The 21,770-nt window shown below is 45.9% G+C and overlaps 1 protein-coding gene across 10 annotated transcripts in view; it reads right to left on the reverse strand.

The window, feature by feature from the left end:
• The window catches only part of LOC140386791 (rab effector Noc2-like), a 291,632-nt gene that overhangs the window by 92,122 nt on the left and 177,740 nt on the right, over positions 1 to 21,770 (reverse strand). For all 10 annotated transcript variants that reach the window (XR_011933672.1, XM_072469490.1, XM_072469500.1 and 7 more), the window contains one exon: positions 16,501 to 16,587. Coding sequence is in view for 9 of the 10 variants with exons in the window: in XM_072469490.1 (XP_072325591.1) it covers positions 16,501 to 16,587 (87 nt within the window). In the remaining variant the exon portion in view is untranslated. The remainder of the gene's footprint in view (positions 1 to 16,500; positions 16,588 to 21,770) is intronic.

Below are 21,770 nucleotides of genomic sequence, written 5' to 3' on the forward strand. Positions count from 1 at the left end.
CCAGCACCGCAGAGGTGAGAATCCTTTGCACCTTCACCAGATGACCTGTCTCAAGTGAGTTGTTCATGTCAGATAAAATGATCCTTCCCTCTCACTGACCACATGTCTATTCTCTCTCAGGATCTCCATCTGATGAGGCCGGGCCTTCCAGAGTCATTTCCCCCTCGCCACCAAAGAGAACACCTCAGACGAGAGCTCCGAGGAGACCCCATCGGGGCTTCACAGCTATTATCCCCACCTTCCACCAGCGCAGAGACATACCACCTTGGTGAGCAACATTAGTGGACAGGCATCTGGGGCACGATCTGTTGAGCACCACACAGTTGCTGATGCACATCAGGTGAAGGCAGGAACATCCAACAGAGATAGCAGTCGGAGGTCTGCTGGATCCCAGGGCTCAGCCGAGTCCCAGTCAGATGCCGAGCCTCTGGACGAGGTTCTCCCAGATCAGATGCAGATGATTGGACACAGCTGTGAGATTCAGGAGGGGACGTCAGCGAATGCATAGCCAATTGGAGGAGTCCCAAAGACTACGGGCGCTGGAGATGATGCCGACAATGCGTGACATTGTGGCCAACACTACGAGGCTGGCAACCGCAGTGGAAAACCTAGAGCACGACGTCAGCATCTTGAGTGGTGGTGCCCAAGGCATGGCTCAGACCACGACGACCATGGCTGAGGGCTTTGTCATCATATCCAATCGCTGAGGGACATATCCCAGGCACAGGTGAACATTTGCAGAGCATGGCCCAGTCACTGAGGACAATGATTGAGGACATCAATACCATTATGCAGACAATGTGGAGCCGCTGGAATGGACTCAATGAGGCCTCTGGAGCTCATTCCAGCCACCCTTCCGTTCTATGGAGACTCTCAGGGCCCACAGGCACTGTCAGGGAGGAGGAAGCGCTGGAGGCCAACCCAAGGCCTGTCACCAAGGAAACAATGGCGGTCTCCAGTTCTTCCGCATCCCCTCCCCCTGACACCGGCGCATCTCACAGGCAGCGGCTCAAGGGCAGCAAGCAGAACATGGTGGCACAGCGACGCCAGTGACACCGGTAAGCCAGGCGTGCCCCCAGCTCCAGGCCCTCCAGAGGACGCCCGCGAAGGAAATCAACGGCCACAGGGCATGGAACGCAGCAGGTTGCCTCCACCTCTGATGTGCATCCTGTGGACACACCTAGATGCAAGATCACTGAGCAACCACTGGAATATTGGTAAGTGGGAGGAGGAGTTGGGGAGGCATGTTGGTGGGGGGCAGTCAAATACTGTACAGAGTAAACTCAACCTCTTTCTGTAACAGGATGAGTCTGATTCAATTTAAAGTCATTCACAGGGCTCGTATGACTGGAGCGCTTATGAGTGGGATCTTCCCGGAGATGGAGAACAGGTGCGAGAGGTGTGCAGGGGAGCTGGCGAATCACGTACATGTTTTGGTCCTGCCCGAAATTGGGCGCGTTCTGGGTATCAGTGTTTGAGACTTTGTCGCTGATCGTGGGGGTAAGATTGGAGCCATGTCCTCTGATGCCAATTTGTGGCATATCAGAGTTGCTGGAGGGGAAGGGGGCCGGCATGGTGGCCTTCACCTCTCTGATTGCCCGGTGACGGATACTACTTGGATGGAGGTCGCTGGCGCCACCTAGGGCTTCAGTGAGGTTGGGGGAATGTGGCAGAGTTTCTGCAAATGGGGATGACTGGGTATGCCCCGAGGGGATCAGAGGAGGTATTCCACTCGAGGTGGAGGTGGTTTATCTCTGTTTTTAAATATCTACTTGACGCCAGCAGCTAATAGGGATTGGGGGTGGGGGTGGGGAGTGGTTGTTTAAGGGGTATAATTAGTTCATTTGTAAAGATATAAAATGACAAACTGTAATATGGTTGTGCGTGTCTTTTATGACTGTGTTTTTATGACAAAATAGTTTAAAAAGTAAAAATGAAGGGTACTCCCTGATGCCCCGGTATGCACAAGGCGACATGTCTGCCATCAATTACCCCCTGGACCAGGGGCAACCCGGCGATGGTGGAGAATCCTGCAGCCTGGACATCTTGGTAGGCCTGGTCCAGCTCGAAGTTTATCAACTAATGCCCGGGCAAACAGGGCATCCGTGACCTCACGGATGAACTTGTAGGCTATAGCTTGGGAAATGCGGTACAAGTCCCAGCTTGAGCCCTGGAATGATCCGGATGCATTGAGGTTTGGGGCTGTGGTGACCTTCATGGCCACCAGGAGTGGATGTCCTCCTCTTCCTCCACGTGGCGCCGAGTCTACGAGGACATGGCACAGGTGCCACATTGTCTCTTTGTTGAGATGGAGTCTCCTGCGGAAAATGCTGTTCTCGAAAGACCAACAACACTTGTACCCCTTGGGCCATCGCTGGTGTCCCCGTCTGGGTTCATCCTTGGCCTAATGGGTGGCCAGATCTTCAGGGTGTGCAGCGGCCTTTGCGCATGGGGTGACCCTCCAGCCTGCATCAACGCTGCTGCCTATGCCAGCAGCTGGCCACCTGGGCTGCCACCAGCACTGCAAGGGAAGTCTCTGCGGGACTAACCTAACCAGCCATATTGTTATATCTGTATGGAATTGGAGAAGGAAAGATATTGATAATCTGTTCAGATTTCCACCCAGAACCCTCAAATCCCCCAAGCTTCCCCCACTCTTACGTGTCCCACCTTCTCCGAGTGCCATCTTCCGAGTCAGTTGTGCTAGAAAACCTCACACTCATCCCCGGCCGCAGCAAGAGCCCCGATAATCCCAGGCCCTTACCGAGAACATTAGGAAGATCGTGCTCAGGTGTCTTCCATCGATCCACACACTTACCCTATGGTCGCGAGGATATCCCCAGTGCTGAAGCCCAGCTCTTGAGTGTTTAACTGTTGGCTGCTGCCTCTATGATGCTGATGCTTCTAGAGTTCAGACAAACTTTGATTGAAATGCAATAATCATCATCTGGGACATGGCATGTGTACCCAAGAGAAGCCACTAGAGAATATTTTGTTTATTAAATGGTCATCAGTAACAATGATTTGAAAATTAACTACGTAACATTCCATAGATCATCTAACCATTAATCATCAAGAAAATGTCACCATTCCAAATTGGCACCAAAACAAAGCTACATCAGCTCATTTTCACAAAAAAGTGCTCTCACAACTAACATGGCCAATTCCTCACTAATGTCTTCAGCTGGGAAACGAGAGGCTGCCCACAGTCAAAGGGAGTTAAAGTGACCTTCAGCATATAACCAAGAGCAGGGCCTGGAAGTGCAGACAGGCAGCAGCTGTAGTTGCCCCTGTTTTGGATATCCACAGTATTTAAAGATGGCTTGAAGGCCTCAAAGACAAAATGCATCCCCCGCCCCCTCCACAGCGCCTGGGGCAATAGCTGCATGCCAGAAAACTGGAAATGGCTACTCACTTCCACAGTTCCTCTCAGCAGCCATTGTGCCAGCTCAGGTTTTTAAAAAGGAGTACTAAAGAACGCCCAGGTGATTTTTCGCTGGGGAGCCGGTAGTTGTCGGGAGGCCGTTGCCTCACTAATAAGATGGAAATTCATGCAAATGAGGGTTAATGATATGCTCACCATATTTGGGCGTGATCCGGAACTCGCCATCGGGAGCGGGCCGGTTAGATAGCAAATAGATTTGCGCCCGGCACGAATCTCAATTTTGGCCTTTCCTGCTATTTAACCAGTGTGCCAGATCCGCTCTGGGTGGAACACGGTGGTCAAATCGAGCCCAACGTTATACCTTCCACCTGAATACCAAGAATATGTCCCAATCATTTATTTCGGCATCTTTAAAAATTAAGAGTGAATCGATTTAGTGTTTTTTACTTCCTGGCTTGCTGTCTGTGAGAATACTTCAATGTGATCAGCTGCTTATCCTGCTTGATAGCATCACTGCTATTGGATGCCTGGAGATCCCTTTAATTTGATGAACGGTTGAAACTGACATCAGGAAAGGGGGAGTGTGTGCCACAAAGCTCACTACATCTCTGTGAGCAGCTTTTTTCAAAGTCAACAGCGAGCACCATTGTTTCACCACTGACATTGCAATGCATCTTCCACATGTTAACATTAAATCAGGGTCATTACATCACATATTTACATGTGCTATAGAATTGTGTGTCTCTGTATTCATGTATTGAACAGGCAGAATTGCATGTTAGTGAATTGTATTGAACTGTATTTGTTGTCAGTTTGATCCAAGGATCAAAAGACCCAAGGCATTGGAACCAAGGATTTTCTGATGGTATAAAATCAGCCATAAAATGTAACTACAGAAAATGAAAACTGTTGCTTTTCAAAGGATAAGAATCTTCAGCTATTGCATTTTATTACAGCAATAGCGGTTTAATGGTCCATACTTTTGATGGGCTTTTAGCCACTATTTCCTTTGGATGCAACTTAAAATACCTCCCAATCTAAGGTGCATCCGAATTGTTTGCTTTTTGCAGGGATTTCAAGTTCCTACACAAGATTAAAAAGACAAGTAGAGCAGACTCCCAAGAAAAACTCATCATTTGCAAAGAGAAGAGGAGGTTTAAATAAAAAGGGAAATGGCACAATTCCTTGTGTGAAGTACAGGATAATAAGAAGGGGCAATGAGGTAGATGTGAAGGTATCCACGTAGTTCAGAGACATATCAAAGGCTGGCAGGGCTACGATGCTGGAAGACTTTAACCATCCCAAGGCAGATTGGGATAAAGATCATTCTTATGCTCCAAGCACAGAACACCTTTTAGTAGCCATTTAGGGCCAGAAAAGGGAAGTAAATATAAGCTTGATTTAGTTCTGGGAAATAAAGGTAAATAAATGCGGAAAGTTGGAGGCACAAAAGAAAATTGTACCACAGCTTAGATGGGTTCAATGTAAAAACAGAATAGCGCATCATATTGGAAAAAAAGCAATGTTCAGAAATTTCAAAGGGAATCTGCCCCAAATTAAATGAGCAGAAAAGTAAACAAGTCAACAAGATCAGCAGTGGGAAATTTCCAAATATGAAATGGAGTGCAAAATAAGCCAAATTAAGTATATTAAATAAAAACTGAATCTAAAAATGGAGGCATCTGAAAAGGTTTAGTTCCAATATTAAAAAAGATCATCGTGAGAAATACAGGAGAACTGGGGCGGGATTCTCCAATCCCCAGTCGGGTCGGAGAATCCCTGGGGGGCGACGCGAATCCCGCCCCGCCGCTCCGACGTTGGCTGCCGTATTCTCCGGCACTGGTTTTCGGGCGGGGGCAGGGATCACGCCACGCCAGTCGCGGGCCATTGGCAGCGGCCCCCCTGGCAATTCTCCGGGCCCCGATGGACCAAGCGGCTGTCCGTTTCTGGCCAGTCCCACACGGCGGGACCTGGCAGGTAAGTTGGCTGGTGCGGTCCTCGGGGGGCACGGGGGGATCCGACCCCGAGGGGGCCCCCTGCGGTGGTCTGGCCCGCGATTGGGGCCCACCGATCTGCGGGCGGGCCTGTGCCGTGGGGGCACTCCTTCCTTCCTGTAGGGCTCCACCATGGCCGGTGCAGAGAAGACAACCCCCGGCACATGCGCCAGAATACACCGGCCTGTCTGCGCATGCGCGGAACCATGCCTGCCCTACCGCGCATGCGCTAACTCCCTTCGGCGCTGGCTGGCATGGCGCCGGCTGGTGTGGCGCCAACCCCTCCAGCGTCACCTAGCCCCCGGAAGTGCGGGGGCTGTTGACGCCGGAGTGGTTCGCGCCAGTTTTCCCACCGGCGTGGGGACTTAGTCCCCGGAAAGGAGAATCCCGCTTCTGATAATGAATTAAAAAGAGAGACTGGAGGGGCGAAAATGGGACATGGAAAATGTCAAGCAGATAATATAAAAGGAAATAGTAACACCTTTTGCAAGCATATTAAAAGTTAAAGATCAGTTAAAGAAAGGTTTGGACCACTCAGGGATGAATGATGGAATCTAAACATGGAGGATGAAGCTATGATAGAGATATGAACTGAATATTTGACAAGGGATATTACAACTGATGTTGAAAGGGGAATGTTGGCTTACTATAGCAGGATATGAAATGATTGTGAGAGATAACAGTAAGATCAACTTGAAATATTGATGCACATCACACTGACAGCAGAGAATGCCAAGAGGAGATAAAATAGGAGCACCTAAAATAATTAAAGGTTTTGATAGGATGAATACAGAAACCTATTTCCTGTAGTTGAGGAGTCAGTCATGAGGATTCATAAATTTAAGGTTGTTTGCACAGAGTACCATTGAAGCATAGAATGCTTCACTACAGGATGTGATAGAGATTGAGACTCCTTGTACCCTTTAAGGAAAAACTGGTTAAAATTTGGAGCAAAGTAAGATATTTGGCTATGAGACGGAGACAGTAGGGTTGTAGCATTTGTTTTTGTTCTAGCAAATAGCCAACATGACTGGCTAGGAGGCTTCTCTTGCTTACAAAGGTTCCGGTTCCACAATTAAGACAAAAGTAATTATTTGGCAAATGTAACATCACATATCTATACTGAATGGAAATGTCAGATATTTTTGATTCTGCAATCAATACCCCTTTCGTGCTTGGAACTTTACAACTGGAAACTAAATATCCCTCAATTATTTAAAGTTCATTGTACTTGCAGGTTTTTGGAAAGGCAGGTTGTTTGTGGGGAAGGGTGGGGAGCGGCTAGCAAGATCTTAAAAGAAATAATCTTCTGCAATCTTAACAGAAATATTCAGATGCCAGTGATAATCAGGGAAAATGTCAAAGTACAGCCTGGTTAAGATGTTCAAATGTTGCCTACAATGTTCCACCGACATTCCAAAACCAAAAATAGATGGAAGATACATTTGACATGGTGTTGCTCTGATCAGTATTTCTGAGGCCATCAAGGTAAGAACTGGAGATGCCTTGTGTCTGCTGTAACCTCATCCATGATCTGTGCTATGAATGCTAACCGAGGTCCAGTATTACATTAGAAAATAATATTCTCTGCAATGAAGAGTAGCTGTTGCTTTATAGTAGCAACAAACACAGAGCGTCTGTGCTGTGATTTCGATTAGCGAAAGATTGTTAGGTCAATCCATGGGCTGACCCTCATTTTGGCTTTCATGAATAGCAAGGATGCAACAGGTTGAGAAGCAGGTCTATTAGCAATATGATTTATTTTGTTATATCTCCAGTCTTTCTGATGTAAAATACATGTCACCACTTGGTACCTGGATCCTATTTAGATAAATAGTGCCCAGGTGACTCAGTGGTGGTGGTTGCCATATTTTAAATTATCACCCAGTAGAATTACACTTTTCTGCACCTCTATAATTTCCTTTCCCAGTGCTTTATTATAGAACATAGAACATAGAACAATACAGCGCAGTACAGGCCCTTCGGCCCACGATGTTGCACCAAAACAAAAGCCATCTAACCTACACTATGCCATTATCATCCATATGTTTATCCAATAAACTTTTAAATGCCCTCAATGTTGGCGAGTTCACTACTGTAGCAGGTAGGGCATTCCACGGCCTCACTACTCTTTGCATAAAGAACCTCCTCACTACTCTTTGCGTAAAGAACCTCCTCACTACTCTTTGCGTAAAGAACCTCCTCACTACTCTTTGCGTAAAGAACCTATGATAAACTTTGAAATGCAGCCAAAGTTAAGAAGTCTATTTAATAAGGAAAGCAGGTGAGGTATGGTGCAGCTCTGTTAGATCTTCAGATGTATTAATTCTGCTCGACACCGCAGCTTCATGATTGTTTCACTTAGTAACAAATTTGGATGTACTGATTCGCATGCAAATTTGCAGAGCAGTTCAAAGAGATTTTTAATTATAGTGATAGCATCACTAATTATATGCAAAGTACTGCAATTCACAAAATTTGTTGCTCAACTCCTTTGGTGTTAATGAACTACTGCGATGTCCTTGGATGTGCCAATTATAAAATAGTTTGTTTTTACCAGAATTTCAAGTAATAACCAGCACAAAATTCTAAAAGATATGATTACAGATTGAGCATGGTACATTTTTGGTAGTGCGCATGCTCAGAAATGTCCCCAAATCGACAGCTAAACATGAATATTATGTGTTGAATTCATTTTTTACAAATTAGAATTTAGGCTGTGAAAATCGAAACAATCACATTTGTCCTTTATTGTCATCACAGCACAGGTCATGGAACTGAAACATTGACCGGAATTTTATCAGCAACAGTGAGGTCCCAAAGTTGGGATAAAATGGCGTGCCCTGAGCCCGCACTGGAGGGCAGCGGGGCCACGGGTGCTGTTTTACCAGCAGCGGTCAATTGAAAGGCAGTGGCTGCCGTCTAATGAGAATGGCAATCGGCCCCACCAAGCTGCCGAAGAAATTAGGTCATTGCCGAGGCTGTATAGGAAAGAGAGGGTGCCTTTAAGCTGAAGCACCCACGAAGGGCCAGCATAAAAAAATATTGATGTACCAGGCTCAGGAGACCCCCACCCTGTATGTCACATCAGATGCCCCCCTCGATAAAGCTGACTCCTCGAGCAATTGGGAGGAGAGGGGGAAATGTGTGACATTCCAACAACTGTAAAATGCCAGTAGGGTCATAACGTGCCTGTTAATAGGCTGATTAATTGGCTGAGACACTGCAATTCCCTGCAGCCACAAAAAGGTTGGGCTTCCCTCCAGATGTCTTCTATCACCAGATCAATACCCCTCCCCGCTTGTCTCCAAGGGGCTGGTAAAATGCCAGCCGCAGTTAATTTTTTAAAAAAGCAATGGTCCCAGCACTGAACTTTGAGCAACACCACTGTCTACCATCCTTCAATCTGAAAAAGAATGGTTTATCATGACTCGATATTTTCTGTCCTCAAGCCAAGGAGTTCATTCAGACCAAATAATTTACATAGAGCCAAAAAAGGTGACATTAGCACAGGTGATCTAAAAGCTTGGTCAAAAAGTTGGTTTTAATGAGCTGATGTGATTCATTAAAAACAAGCGAAGAGCCATAGCATGTTCACGCCAAATCTACAAACCCGTCCCATTCACATGAAATTTCAAGCAGCTGTCAAAATCAAAGTCTCAGTATCTCAAAAGAAGAGGTAGTCAGTGCAACAATTTCAAAAAAGACAAAGCATTCAGGCAACATTTATACTACTGCTGTAAAATCAGTGCAAATAGGTTATTACACTGTACACAGGCCCCATAGTTATAGCGTAGCTACAATCAGATCCAACACTGGAAGCAGAATACCTCTTGACACATAAACAATGCTTTGAAATGGAAAGCACTGTGTTTCCTCAAATTAATTCAGATTTACCATCGTTTGACAGTTGCATCAACTGGATTGGCTCATTCCGTTAAAATAGAGTTTTGTGTTTTTATCAACTTCTGTTTGAGACTAGAATTACATTAAAATACTTTCACATGTCTTAAGATTAAATCATAAATTACATTCCCTTCAAAATCAAACCATAAGATGCTTCAACCACGGTGGTATATTTTCAGCACTTCATCATTTCCTTACTGTAACCTAGCAACAAGGAATGTTCTTTTGTGCAGGCTTCTACAACCAATGTGTTTATAATGGCATACCTTGTAGTAATAGAAATAAAAATCATTGAAATTCACATCTTTCACAGAAATGACTGATGGATGTTTATGACAGTTCAAATTCTCAAAGATTCGCAACTAGCATTAATTTGGTGTTCCAAGTGCATACAGGAACAATGTGATTCGGTATCACAATTCAATTTTTGACAATGAGGCAAGAGAATCAAACAGTTTGCAGCAGTTCAATCACATTGCTTACTTAATCTTAGAATATAAACCATAATATTGAGACAGAGTGTGACAGAACTCTATTTATTTAGTGGTGTGTGTTTCTGCAGCTCAACAGAGACTTCTATCTGGTTCTTAAAATTAATTGTTGATATATCTTACACTTTAGAAGAGTTTTATTAATCTGGATTCAGTTATGCACAGTACATACAGTCATGGAAAAAGAATTGAAGAAGTCTTCGGCTGAATGTTAGGTTGGGGGAGGAGTTCCCACTCCTTGTTCAAGTGGTGATGAATGCGTCCGCACTTGACCAGCTTGCCCCTTCGCCATTTAACAACCATCTCTCCTTTCATTATCTTCTGCCTCCATGGAGAGGAGGTCCCATCTCCGGGTGCACCCAGTGATCAGATGGCCAGCAGCCCGCTCATACTGGCAGCGCCACCACAGGCCACTGCTTCGACTGCGCTCAATCCCCAAAGATGCCAGCAGGTTAAGCCTTGGTCTCCCAGGGATCAGGCTAGCAGACCTGATGAATTGGATAAAGAACCGAGATCGACAGAGTATGGGAGATGGGAAAGGGAGGAAGAGCGGTGGAATACTGCTGGGAAGGGATGGGGGAATGGGGGGTATCGGGAGGACTCCACTGAGCACAGGGTGTCTAACCAGAAGATTTAAACCTCCCCATCAGTCCAGCCACAAGACCTGCCAGGTTTTTACTGGGTGACCTGGACAGTTGGCATCAACCTTCCCCACGACAGATAATATTCCAGCGGCGGCAGGGGGAGACTCTTAGCTGGCCACTGAAGAGCCTTGAATGGCCCAAAGGTGGGCCGGGTCACCTGATGCCTCCCTCTGTTGTAGGTAAAATACCTACCAGATGGGGGGTGAGCAAATAGGCAATGGACATGACGCCAGTGCCATGGTACTTAATTTTCTACCCAGACTTCCCACCCCACCCGACCGCCTACCAAGCATCACCATGAGAATTTAAAATTCTGCCCCTTGTGAGAAACCCACCACTTTCTCTCTGACCCCCAGACTTGATATGAAATAAAATGAAATGAAAATCACTTGTCACAAGTAGGCTTCAAATGAAGTTACTGTGAAAAGCCCCTAGTCGCTGCATTCCAGCGCCTGTTCGGGGAGGCTGGTGCAGGAATTGAACCCGCGCTGCTGGCCTGCCTTGGTCCGCTTTACAAGCCAGCTATTTAGCCCACTGTGCTGAACAAGCCCCAAAACTTTCTCCCCTCCTTCATTTTCTAAAGCTTATTGAACACATAGGCCTTTAATCAACCATATTTTTCTTTCTCATATACACACATTTGCCTTGTGACAAAATGCACATTGGCTTTGGGAGAGGAAGCAACCCTTAATTAAAACATGAATAAAGCAATTTTCAGCAATGCTCAAATTCTGTACTACCAAATGTCTATAACTGAGAAATATATAATGAATTAGATAATGAAAGATAAATAGATAAAGTAAGAATCTCACTAAACCAGACGGCACTCCACAGGGGCCGGCGCGGAAGGAAGGAGTGCCCCCACGGCAGAGCCCGCCCTCAGATTGGTGGTCCCCATTGGCCAGGCCACCGTGGGGGTCCCCCCGGGGTCAGATCCCCCCGCGTCCCACCCCAGCCAACTCCCGCTGTGTGGGACCATGTCTAACCCACGCCGGTGGGATTGGCCAAAAACGGACGACCGCTCGGCCCATCGGGGCCCGGAGAACTGCCGGGAGGGCCGCTGCCAATGGCCCCCGACAGGCGTGGCGTGAACCCCGCCCCCACCCGAAAACCGGCGGCGGAGAATACGGCAGCCGGCGTCGGGACGACAGGGAGCGGGGCGGGATTCGCGCCGCCGCGCCCCCCCCCCCCCACCCCCCCCCACCCCCCCCCCCCCCCACCCCCCCCGGCCGGGATTCTCCGACCTGGCGGGATTCTCACAGATTGCAGCCAACAGTAACATAGCATCCATCTACAAATGTTGCCAAAACTGACTCTATATTCTTAAGATGGCCACCATCACAGGACTGGAAGTCTATTTAGCTGGAGAGAATGGAAGAGGAGCCGTAACCAAGGCCCTCAAACTAGAGGGCAGCACCCCCCTCCATCCACCCCTACACAGACTCCGTCTCCCTGTACCACTCCTGTACCTCTCAATATTTGTCACCCAATAATAAAATAATAGATGGGGCAAAGCCAGACTCCCCAACTGCCTATCCCTCTGCAAAAACATCCTGCGAACCTGTGAGGTCTTGCCCGCCCAAATAAAAAACATTTTACTGACTTTCACAAAGAAAGATTTAGAGAGGAAAATTGGAAGACACTGAAACAAAGATACAAACCTTGGGAGGCTGTTCATTTTTATCGACTGAACCCTACCCGCCAAGGTCAGTGGGAAGTTTTCCCACCTCCCAAGGTCAGCCTTCACCGCCTTGGCCAGATCCCCAAAATTCAGTTTATACGGCAAAGCCTAGTCGTGGGCCACCAGAATTCCCAGATAACGGAAACTGGGCCTTGCCAGGCGAAAAGGCAACCTCCCCGGATTGACTCCCCTCCCTGAGAGATTCACCGGAAAGCATTCGGTTTTGCAGAGTTCAATTTGTACACCGAGAAGGAGCCAAACCTCCCGAGCAGCTTTACTATCTTCTCTGCACTGGCGAGAGGGTCGGTCACATAACAACAAATCTTCCACATACAATGATACCCAATGCTCAATTCCCCCCCCCACCCCCCCCCCCACCCCCACCCCCACCCCACCACCACGCACACACACTGCTAGAGGCTCAGTTGCCAAAGCAAACAATAGCAGGGACAGTGAACACTTCTGTCTCGTGCCTCTCATCAGGTGGAAATATTTCAAACTCAAAGCATTTGTATGAATGCTCGCAGTGGGGGCCCTATAAGAGCTGGAGCAAGCTATGAATCTAGGTCTAAAGCCAGACCTCCCAAGGGTTTCAAACAAATAATCTCTCGCTACCCTATTAAAAGTCTTTTCCACATTAAATTAAATAATCACCTGGCGAGGGGGACAAAACAACGTTAAGCAGTCCCCAAACATTGACCGACAACTACCTAACCTTAATAAACCCCGTATAACCCCTGGGCGGCTGGGCTCCAAGCGTATGGCCAGGACCTTCGTCAACAACTTCACATCTGCATTCAGTAACAAAATAGGGCGCTACGACCTACACTCTGCCAGATCATCATATTTCTATAAGATCAAGGAGATCGATGCCTGCACCAATGTGGCCGGCAATGTCCCTCAAGACATTGAATCCTGAAACATTTCCAATAGCAACAGGACCAACTGTCTCCCAGACTTCTTAGAAAATTCAATCGGGAATCCGTCCAGCCCCGGCGCCTTACCCGATTGCATCAGTTCCATGCATTTCATCACCTCCTCTAACGTCAGCGGGGACTCAAGTTCCTCGCTTCTCTCCTTCTCCACCACCAGGATAGACAAACCATCCAAGAACTCCAACATTGACAACCCATCTTTCAGGGGCTCTGACTTATAAAGGTTATGGCGTGCGGGGTAAACCACGACAATTAGAACCTTACTTCGATACAATACAGCCTTGGCATTATTGAATGCAGCACACCCCTGTGGTGTTGGGTGCTCTGGTGCACAGATGAGCCAACACAGTTGTATGTGGTACAACTCTATTTTATTTTAACTCTTATAATACAGTTCGTTCTGGATACTCTGCACGTGCTGTCTCCCTGAGTGTGTCGTGTAGCAGGTCTGTCCTGGTCCTCCTCTCCAGCTAATACTGACCACCAGGTGTCGTGTTTGTGCTTTTATATCTTTCTGTGATTGGTTGTGGTGGTGTGTGTTCTGATTTGTCTGTTGGTGTGTCTATCATGATGTGTGTGTTTGAATATCATGACAACCCCTTGGCCAGCTCCACTCCAACATCTTGATCAATTCTCACCACATGGCCCTCCCATCTGTAATCATGATGATCCTTTGCCCACCATATAACTCTTTCTTTGACCTGAAAGCTGTGGAAGTGCATGATGATCGCATACAGTTGTTCGCCTGCTCTGGGCCTCTGCCTTAATGACCTGTGGGCATGATCCAGCTCAGGAAGGGTCGCCATTTCCCCCTCCCCCTCCATCGTCAGCCATTTTCTTTCCCGACTAGACTCTCGAAGCTTCCAAATTAGTTAGTTCTTTTTCTGCTGACTGGTCTGGTATCTACTGTGCATCCCCTTGATGTTGAACACTTAACCCATCAATAAAAACAAACTTGAGCCAATATTTCCTCCAGAAATCTGGTGAAAAAGGCGTAAATAAAATTCTCTAGCGGGTGCCACCTCACATGTGACTTCTTCCCTACATGTCGCCAGCAAACGAACCATTACCCTCTGCTATGACCACAGCAGATGTTAGTTGCTGAGCAAACCAAATCTCAGATTGAAACTTGGTTTACAGGCCATATCCTTTTTTTGTATTCTGAAAACGAGAACAAAAGTACCGATCCCAGTAGCAAGAAATCCAGTAACACTTTTGGAATTTTAAAAATTACAAGTAAAAGGTTTAATAACGAGAAGAAAACTTAAGCACACTCAATTACAGTAACACAGGGCATGATTTAACTCCCGAATAACAGAGTGCCGCTTTGGACGTGAATAGCAGGGTGTTGCTCAGCGCCTGTAGTGCCAAAAATGACCCTTACTTGGTCTGGCCTACATGTGACTCCAGACCCACAGCAATGCAGTTGACTCTTAACTGCCCCTTCAAGGGCATTTAGCAATAAATGCTGGCACAGCCTGCGACATCCACGTCCCATGAACAATTTTTTTTTAAAAATACCCAAGGCAAAGTGCTGTAGCTTTGAGAAAGGCATGCCGTATCACCTCACAAATTTCTTCCACTCTGCTGTGGAAATCCAATACTTCAGAACAAGATTTATCTGGCTCTACTGGATGGTTGATTCAAATTGCACTTTCTCCCAGCCCAGAGCTGTTTCCAGGCGATCCTCCTCACACAGCCAACCCCAATTCAACTCCACATCTCTGTTTGCACAACCTTTCTCCCTTTCATCTTTAATTCTATTGATCTCAGTACTTCTTTGAACCCCACGTTTCCAAAATATAAAAATCTTTCATATCTTCCCTCTTGCCCCCACTTCTGGGATCGAATAAATTTGAATAACCTTTCTTTGCTTAATTATGAAACTTTTTCAAATTGTAAAAGCCTTTACTTCCCTTTGAAATTTAACAGCTAAAAAAAGGATCCCTAAGTATCTCCTAATCCAAATTTCTGAACCTAGCCTCTTTACTTATAAAACCACTTGACCGCAATTTCATCTCAAATGCATGCATTTAACACCTTCACCCATTTTCATGGCTGAATTCTTCCAGACAAATGATCTTCGCTAACCTTATCGCAGTTTAATTAAATCATTTATACAAGCATACACATGGACACACATAACACAATATCCTCCAAAAATATTTTTTTTAAACACATCCATTCTCATACCTTGAAGGACAAAGTATCTCACAAATATGAGCAATAGGTGAAGCTAGCTGATTTACACTGCTACTTTGCAGAAGCAACACATGTGGTATTTACCATTGAAAGATTGCTGCTTTCGATCAAAATGATATCCTGCCTATTACACAAATGAATAATGTGGTGTATGAATTTCAGTGCCGGTATGATGTTAGGTACGTAGGACGTATGCCCCAAAGACTGGCGGATTGTATCAAACAGCATGTCCCTTGCACTGTTTGCAACAGGCAAGATACAGACTGTAACCAACCAGCCCATGCTTTCAAAACTTAAAACAAACACAGGGATGTGATTGTGTAAACAGACAACAAGACAACATTGATACAGCTGAACGTGGTATATAGAGCACACCTCACAAGGGCGAGGATGAGCCGGCTCTTTGAGGGGGTAGAAGATGTGTGTGAACGTTGCGGCGGGGGGGGGGGGGGCGCAAACCACATTCATATGTTTTGGTCCTGTCCAAAGTTGGAGGATTATTGGAAGGAGGTTTTTAGGGTAATCTCTAAAGTGGTGCACGAGAAACTGGACCCGGGCCCTCGGGAGGCCATATTGGGGTTGTCGGATCAGCCGGGGTTGGAAACGGGAGCGGAGGCAAATGTTGTAGCCTTCACCTCGTTGATCGCCCAATAGCAGATCCTGTGAGGGTGGAGATCAACCTCTCCATCCTGTGCCCTGGCGTGGTGGGGGGACCTGCTGGAATTCTTGACTCTTGAGAAGGTCAAATTTGAACTGAGAGGAAGGATGGAGGGGTTCTACAATTCATAGGCGTTATTCATTATGCACTTTTGAGAATTGGATTACATCGACCATTAGGGGGGGGTTGGGAGAGTTGGGGGGGGGGGGGGGGGTTGTGTGTGTTAATGGTGACTATGGGTGATTCCTGATTCCTTTTTGTCATTTGTTTATGTTAACATGCGGGCTAATGTCTGGGGTTTGGTGGGAGGATGGGATCGTTGTTATTGATATGGGGATTGACATTGCATTCGTTACTGATTATTGTTTATTGTTGGTGGGTGTAAATTTTGGAGAAATTTGAAAAAGGAGAATAAAAATATATATATTTTTTTTAAATCCCCAGTGTGTTAAGAATTACACTGACACCCGATTTAAGGTTGTCAGTTGGACTCGCAGTGTGGCACATTTGCATGTACTAGAATTACAAAACATTAACTTAATTTGAGTTCATTTTGACGAAGGGTACTCCGACTCTGCAACATTCCATAATTTATCGTACCTACCTCCCTTCCCTCACTGCATATTTTGCAAAGCCAAACCGGCCTCCGCTGGCTCCCAATTGTTTCAATTCCACACTTAACGCAGACTTTCTGTGAAGGAAGAAAATTCAGTTTGTGAGTACCTCAGTTTTCAAGTGTTCACTGAGACCCATCCTGTACTTAAACCAGTTATTGACAATTACTTAATTGACTAACAAACTACAGTCTTACCTAGTTATAGGAAAGTTAATCCGTTGACAGTATTGCCGATGTCTGTATTGATCATGGCTTTGATAGAAACTTGGTAAACGCTGGCAGAACTTGTCCCTTATTGAAGACTTCTCACTTGCCTGGATATTGCACCATCTGCCCTGCCCACGCCTCTACTAGGGGAGGCAATGACATAGTGGTATTGTCACTGGACGAGCAATCCAAACACCCAGGGTAATGCTCTAAGGACCCAAGGTTCACCACCGTGTCTAATGGTGACAATGAAACCATTATCGGTTGCCATAAAATCCATCTGGTTTACTAATGTCCTTTAGGGAAGGAAATCTGCCATCCTTACATGGTCTGGCCCACACGCGACTCCAGAACCACAGCAATGTGGTTGGCACTTAAGTGCCCTCTGAATGGCCTAGCAAGCCACTCTTTTCAGGGCAATTTGAGATGGGCAATAAATGCTGGTCCAGCCAGCGACACATACTCCCCATGTCTCTATCATCCAAAGGTTCTGCCATTATTTCTCTACTTCCCTGCCTCAGATTCTACACTGAAACTACATATTCTTGGTGATTTCAAACTCCATCTCAACTCACGCTAAACTCTTTCTGGATTCACTGTCCTCCTCTGTTCCTTTGACTTCTTCTATGAATAGTTATATTCACTTTCCCAATAAAGGAACATCTGTAATTATGGGTGATTTTAATCTGCATATAGATTGCGCCAATCATATTAGTCACAATACCGGAGAGGAGGAATTCCTGGAATGTATACGGGATGGCTTTCTGGACCAATACGTTGAGGGACCAACTAGAGAACAGGCCATACTAGACTGGGTACTGTGTAATGAGAACGGAATCATTGGCAATCTAGTTGTGTGAGACCCCTTGAGGGTGAGCGACCATGATATGATAGAATTTTTCATCAAAATGGAGAGTGTTGTAGGATCTAGGATCTGAATCTTAATAAAGTAAACTGTGATGATATGGATAGGGAAACTTGACTTAAAGGGATGACTGTAGATATGAATTGGCAAACATTCAAGGAGCGCGGTGGGGGGGGGGGGGGGGGGGGGGACTGCAACAACTGCTTATTCCTGTCTGGCACAAAAGTAAAACAGGAAACCAAACCGCAGCTTACAAGGGAAATTAAAGATAGTATTCAATCCAAGGAAGAAGCCTACAAATTGGTCAAGAAAAACAACAGGTCTAAGGACTCCTCAGCAAAAGAGGACGAAGGGATTGATTAAGATGAGGAAAATAGAGTACAAGAGTAAGCTTGCAGGCAACATAAAAACTGACTGTAAAGGTTTGTATAGGTCCGTAAAGGTGCGGCACGGTGGAGTAGTGCTTAGCACTGCTGCCTCACGGCGCTGAGGGCCCAGGTTCTATCCCAGCCCCGGGTCACTGTCTGAGTGGAGTTTGCATATTCTCCCCATGTTTGCGTGGGTCTCGCCCCCACAACCCAAGGATGTGCAGGCTAGGTGGATTGGTCACGCTAAATTGCCCCTTAATTGGAAAAAAAATAATTGGGTACCCTAAGTTAATTTTTTTTTTTTTAAAGATAAGTTAAGAGAAAAAGATTGGTGAAGACAAATGTAAATCCTTTACAGTGAGATACAGGGGAATTTATAATGGTGGACAAAGAAATTACTGCAACTAAATACAAACTTTGGTTCTGTCTTCACAAATAGAAAATGAGAAATATTGGGGAATGCAGGGTTTAGTGTGAGGAAGGAAGTGAAGGAGATCAATATTAGTAGAGAAATGGTCTTGGGGAAATTGATGAGATTGAAGGCTGATAAATCCCCAGGGCCTGATAATCGACATCCCAGAGTACTTAGGAAGTGGCTCTAGAAATAGTGGATGCATTGGTGGTCATCTTCCAGTATTCTATCGGCACTGGAACAGTTCTTGCAGTTTGGAGGGTAGTTAATGTAATGTAGAGGTAGAGAGAAAGCAGGGAATTATAAACCAGTCAGCCTGAGGTTGGTAGTGGGGAAAATTCTAGAATCCATTATCCAATATGTTATAGCAGAGCACTTAGAAAGCAGGTGGCAGGATCGACCAGAGTCAGCGTAGATTTATGAAGGGGAAATCATGCTTGACAAATCTACTGGAACTCTTCAAGGGTGTAACTAGTTGAATTGATGAGGGAGATCCAGTGGATGTGGTTTATTTGGACTTTCAGAAGGTTTACGATAAAGTCCCACATAAGAGATTAGCGTGTAAAATTAAAGCTCGTGGGATTAGGGGTAGTGTATTCAGATGGATAGAAAACTGGTAAGCAGACAGCAAACAAAGTGTAGGAATAAATGGCATCTGCTGTGGACCGGTTGTGGCAGGATGCAAATTTTCCAAATGGCAGGCAATGACAAGTGGGTTACCACAGGGATCGGTGCTGAGACCCCAGCTATTCACAATATATATTAATGATTTAGTTGAGGGAACAATTTGCAATATCTCCAAATTTACAGAGGACACAAAGTTGGGTGACAGAGTGAACTGTGAGGAGGATGCAGAGATCCTTCGGTGTGACTTGAACAAGTCGAGTGAGTAGGCAACTGAATGACAGATGCAGTATGATTTGGGTAATTGAGAGGTTATTCACTTTGGTGGCAAAAACAGGAAGGCAGACTATTATCTGAATGGCCATAAATTAGGAGAGGGGAATGTGCAAAAGGACCTGGGTGTCCTCATACACCAGTCGCTGAAGGTAAGCATGCAGGTACAGCAGACGATAAAGAAAACAAATTGTATGTTTGCCTAAGTAGCGAGGGGAATACAGGAGCAGGGATCTTGCTGCAATTATACAGGGCCTTGGTGAGGCCACACATGGAATAGTGTGTGCAATTTTGATTTCCTTATCTGAGGAAGGGTGCTCTTCCTCTTGAAGGAGTGCAGCAAAGGTTTACCACTCGGATTCCTGGGATGGCAGGATGGATGTACGAGGAGAGATTGAGTTGGTTAGGATTGTATTTGCTGGAGTTCAGAAGAATGAGGGAGGATCACATGGAAACTTCTAAAATTCTAACAGGACTAGACAGGGTAGATGCAGAAAGGATGTTCCCGATGGTGGGTGTGTCCAGAACCAGGGGTCACAGTCTGAGGATACGAGATAGACCATTTAAGACAGGGATGGGGAGAAATTTCTGCAGCCAGAGAATGGTGAGCTTGTGGAATTCGTGACCACAGGAAGTAGTTGAGGCCAAAACATTGCATGCTTTCAAGAAGCAGTTAGGTTTAGCACTTGGGACAAAGAGAATCAAAGGATATGGGGGGGAAGGCGGGATTAGAGTTGGATGATCAGCCATGATCATAATGAATAGCAGAGCAGGATCGAAGGGATGAATAGCCTCCTCCTGATCCTATCTTCTATGTTTCTATGATACAGGGCACCACACTCATGGCACTACTTTCTGAAGTTGGGTGCAATTCTCTGGCCTCTCCGCGTGCACGTTCCTCTTTGGTGAGGGGCAGCCCACCGTTATTGGCCAGTAGCGGGATCTCCTAATCCCACCCATGTCAAAGGGATTTCCCATTGAATCCACCCCACGCCAACAGGAATGCCACAGCAGCAGCGCGCCAGGATCCCGCTGGCGTGAACAGCTGGACGATTTTACCTATTGCCTCTATTTGCAAAGCATCAACTATAGATAAGGTCAGTTCCAAACACCGCGTTTTATCCCTCACCAGCCACATCCTCCTGCCCCTTTGAATCCTATTACTCTGTGTCCAGCTCTGGAATAAACACTTCTCTTCGTCATTACAATCAAACGTTCAACTCCTAACTGTCTAGAAGTTCACTTTCCAATTACCATGATATTTTTTCAACTGAATGGGTGAAGTGGAAGAAGATTGTGTGATTCTGAAACCGAAAGCACACAACTGGTCCAGAATGAGATCCTTACTTTAATGCCATAAGCAAGGTGACCCGGAATAAATTGGATTAACTCTTTGCATAGGGAGCAAAAAGCAATGAATTTTACAGATATTAAATTGTTTTCATTATGTTTAAAGATACCTTTTCCCAATCCGCTTACTCAATAAGTCATGCCACTTAATTTAATAAGAATTACTGGTGTTATGTTTTTTCCACACCTGCAGTTCCCATTTTATGCCTGGCATATAAATTGATCCCTGCAATTGGAAGTTTCTGGAGGCAACAGAGGTTGATTTATACACCAACATCAACAGTAATGACAAAGATGGACTCAGATGATTTCACGTGCAATGAATTTGCAAGATGCTTTAATCATAGACGTATCATCTAACAGTATGCACCGGACTAATTTTCTAATTTCTCCATACTCAAATCCATAAAAGGGATGAGTGGTTTGTCAGGTGTGTATTGCCTTGACGTTGCCTTAAGTTCCAATTCTTTGCTGGCAGGGGAGAGCATGGCGGTGGTGGAGGAGGTTTGGCTGCATCCATAGTCGGATCAACCTTTTTGAAAGTGAACCCTCGGAAAATGACAGGTCCTGATTGGGTCCCTGGTCATGACACAGATGCTGCGCAGACTAGCTGGTGGATGTGTTCGGTGACATCTTCAACCTCTCCCTACTCCGTTCTGAGGTTCCCACCTGCTTCAAGAAGACCACCATCATACCGGTGCCAAAGAAGGACCAGGCAAAATGCCTCAATGACTACCGTCCGGTGGCCCTTACATCGATCATTATGAAGTGCTTCGAGAGGTTGGTCATGAGACACATCAACTCCATACTCCCAGATTGCCTTGATCCAGTGCAATTCGCATCCTGCCACAACCGGTCCACAGCAGATGCCATCTACACTCATCCCTGGAGCATCTCAACAACAAGGACTTCTACATCAGACTCCTAGTCATTGACTACAGCTCCGCCTTCAACACCATAATCCCAGCCACGCTCATATCAAAACTCCAAAACCTAGGACTTGGCTCCACCCTCTGCAATTGGATCCTCGACTTCCTGACCCATAGACCACAATCAGTAAGGATGAACAATAACACCTCCTCCACGATAGTCCTCGATACCTGGGCCCCGCAAGGCTCCGTACTTAGCCCTCTACTATACTCCTGAATCACACATGAGT

The sequence above is a fragment of the Scyliorhinus torazame genome, chromosome 12, assembly GCF_047496885.1.
Source record: "Scyliorhinus torazame isolate Kashiwa2021f chromosome 12, sScyTor2.1, whole genome shotgun sequence".
In the NCBI taxonomy this organism is placed as follows: domain Eukaryota; kingdom Metazoa; phylum Chordata; class Chondrichthyes; order Carcharhiniformes; family Scyliorhinidae; genus Scyliorhinus; species Scyliorhinus torazame.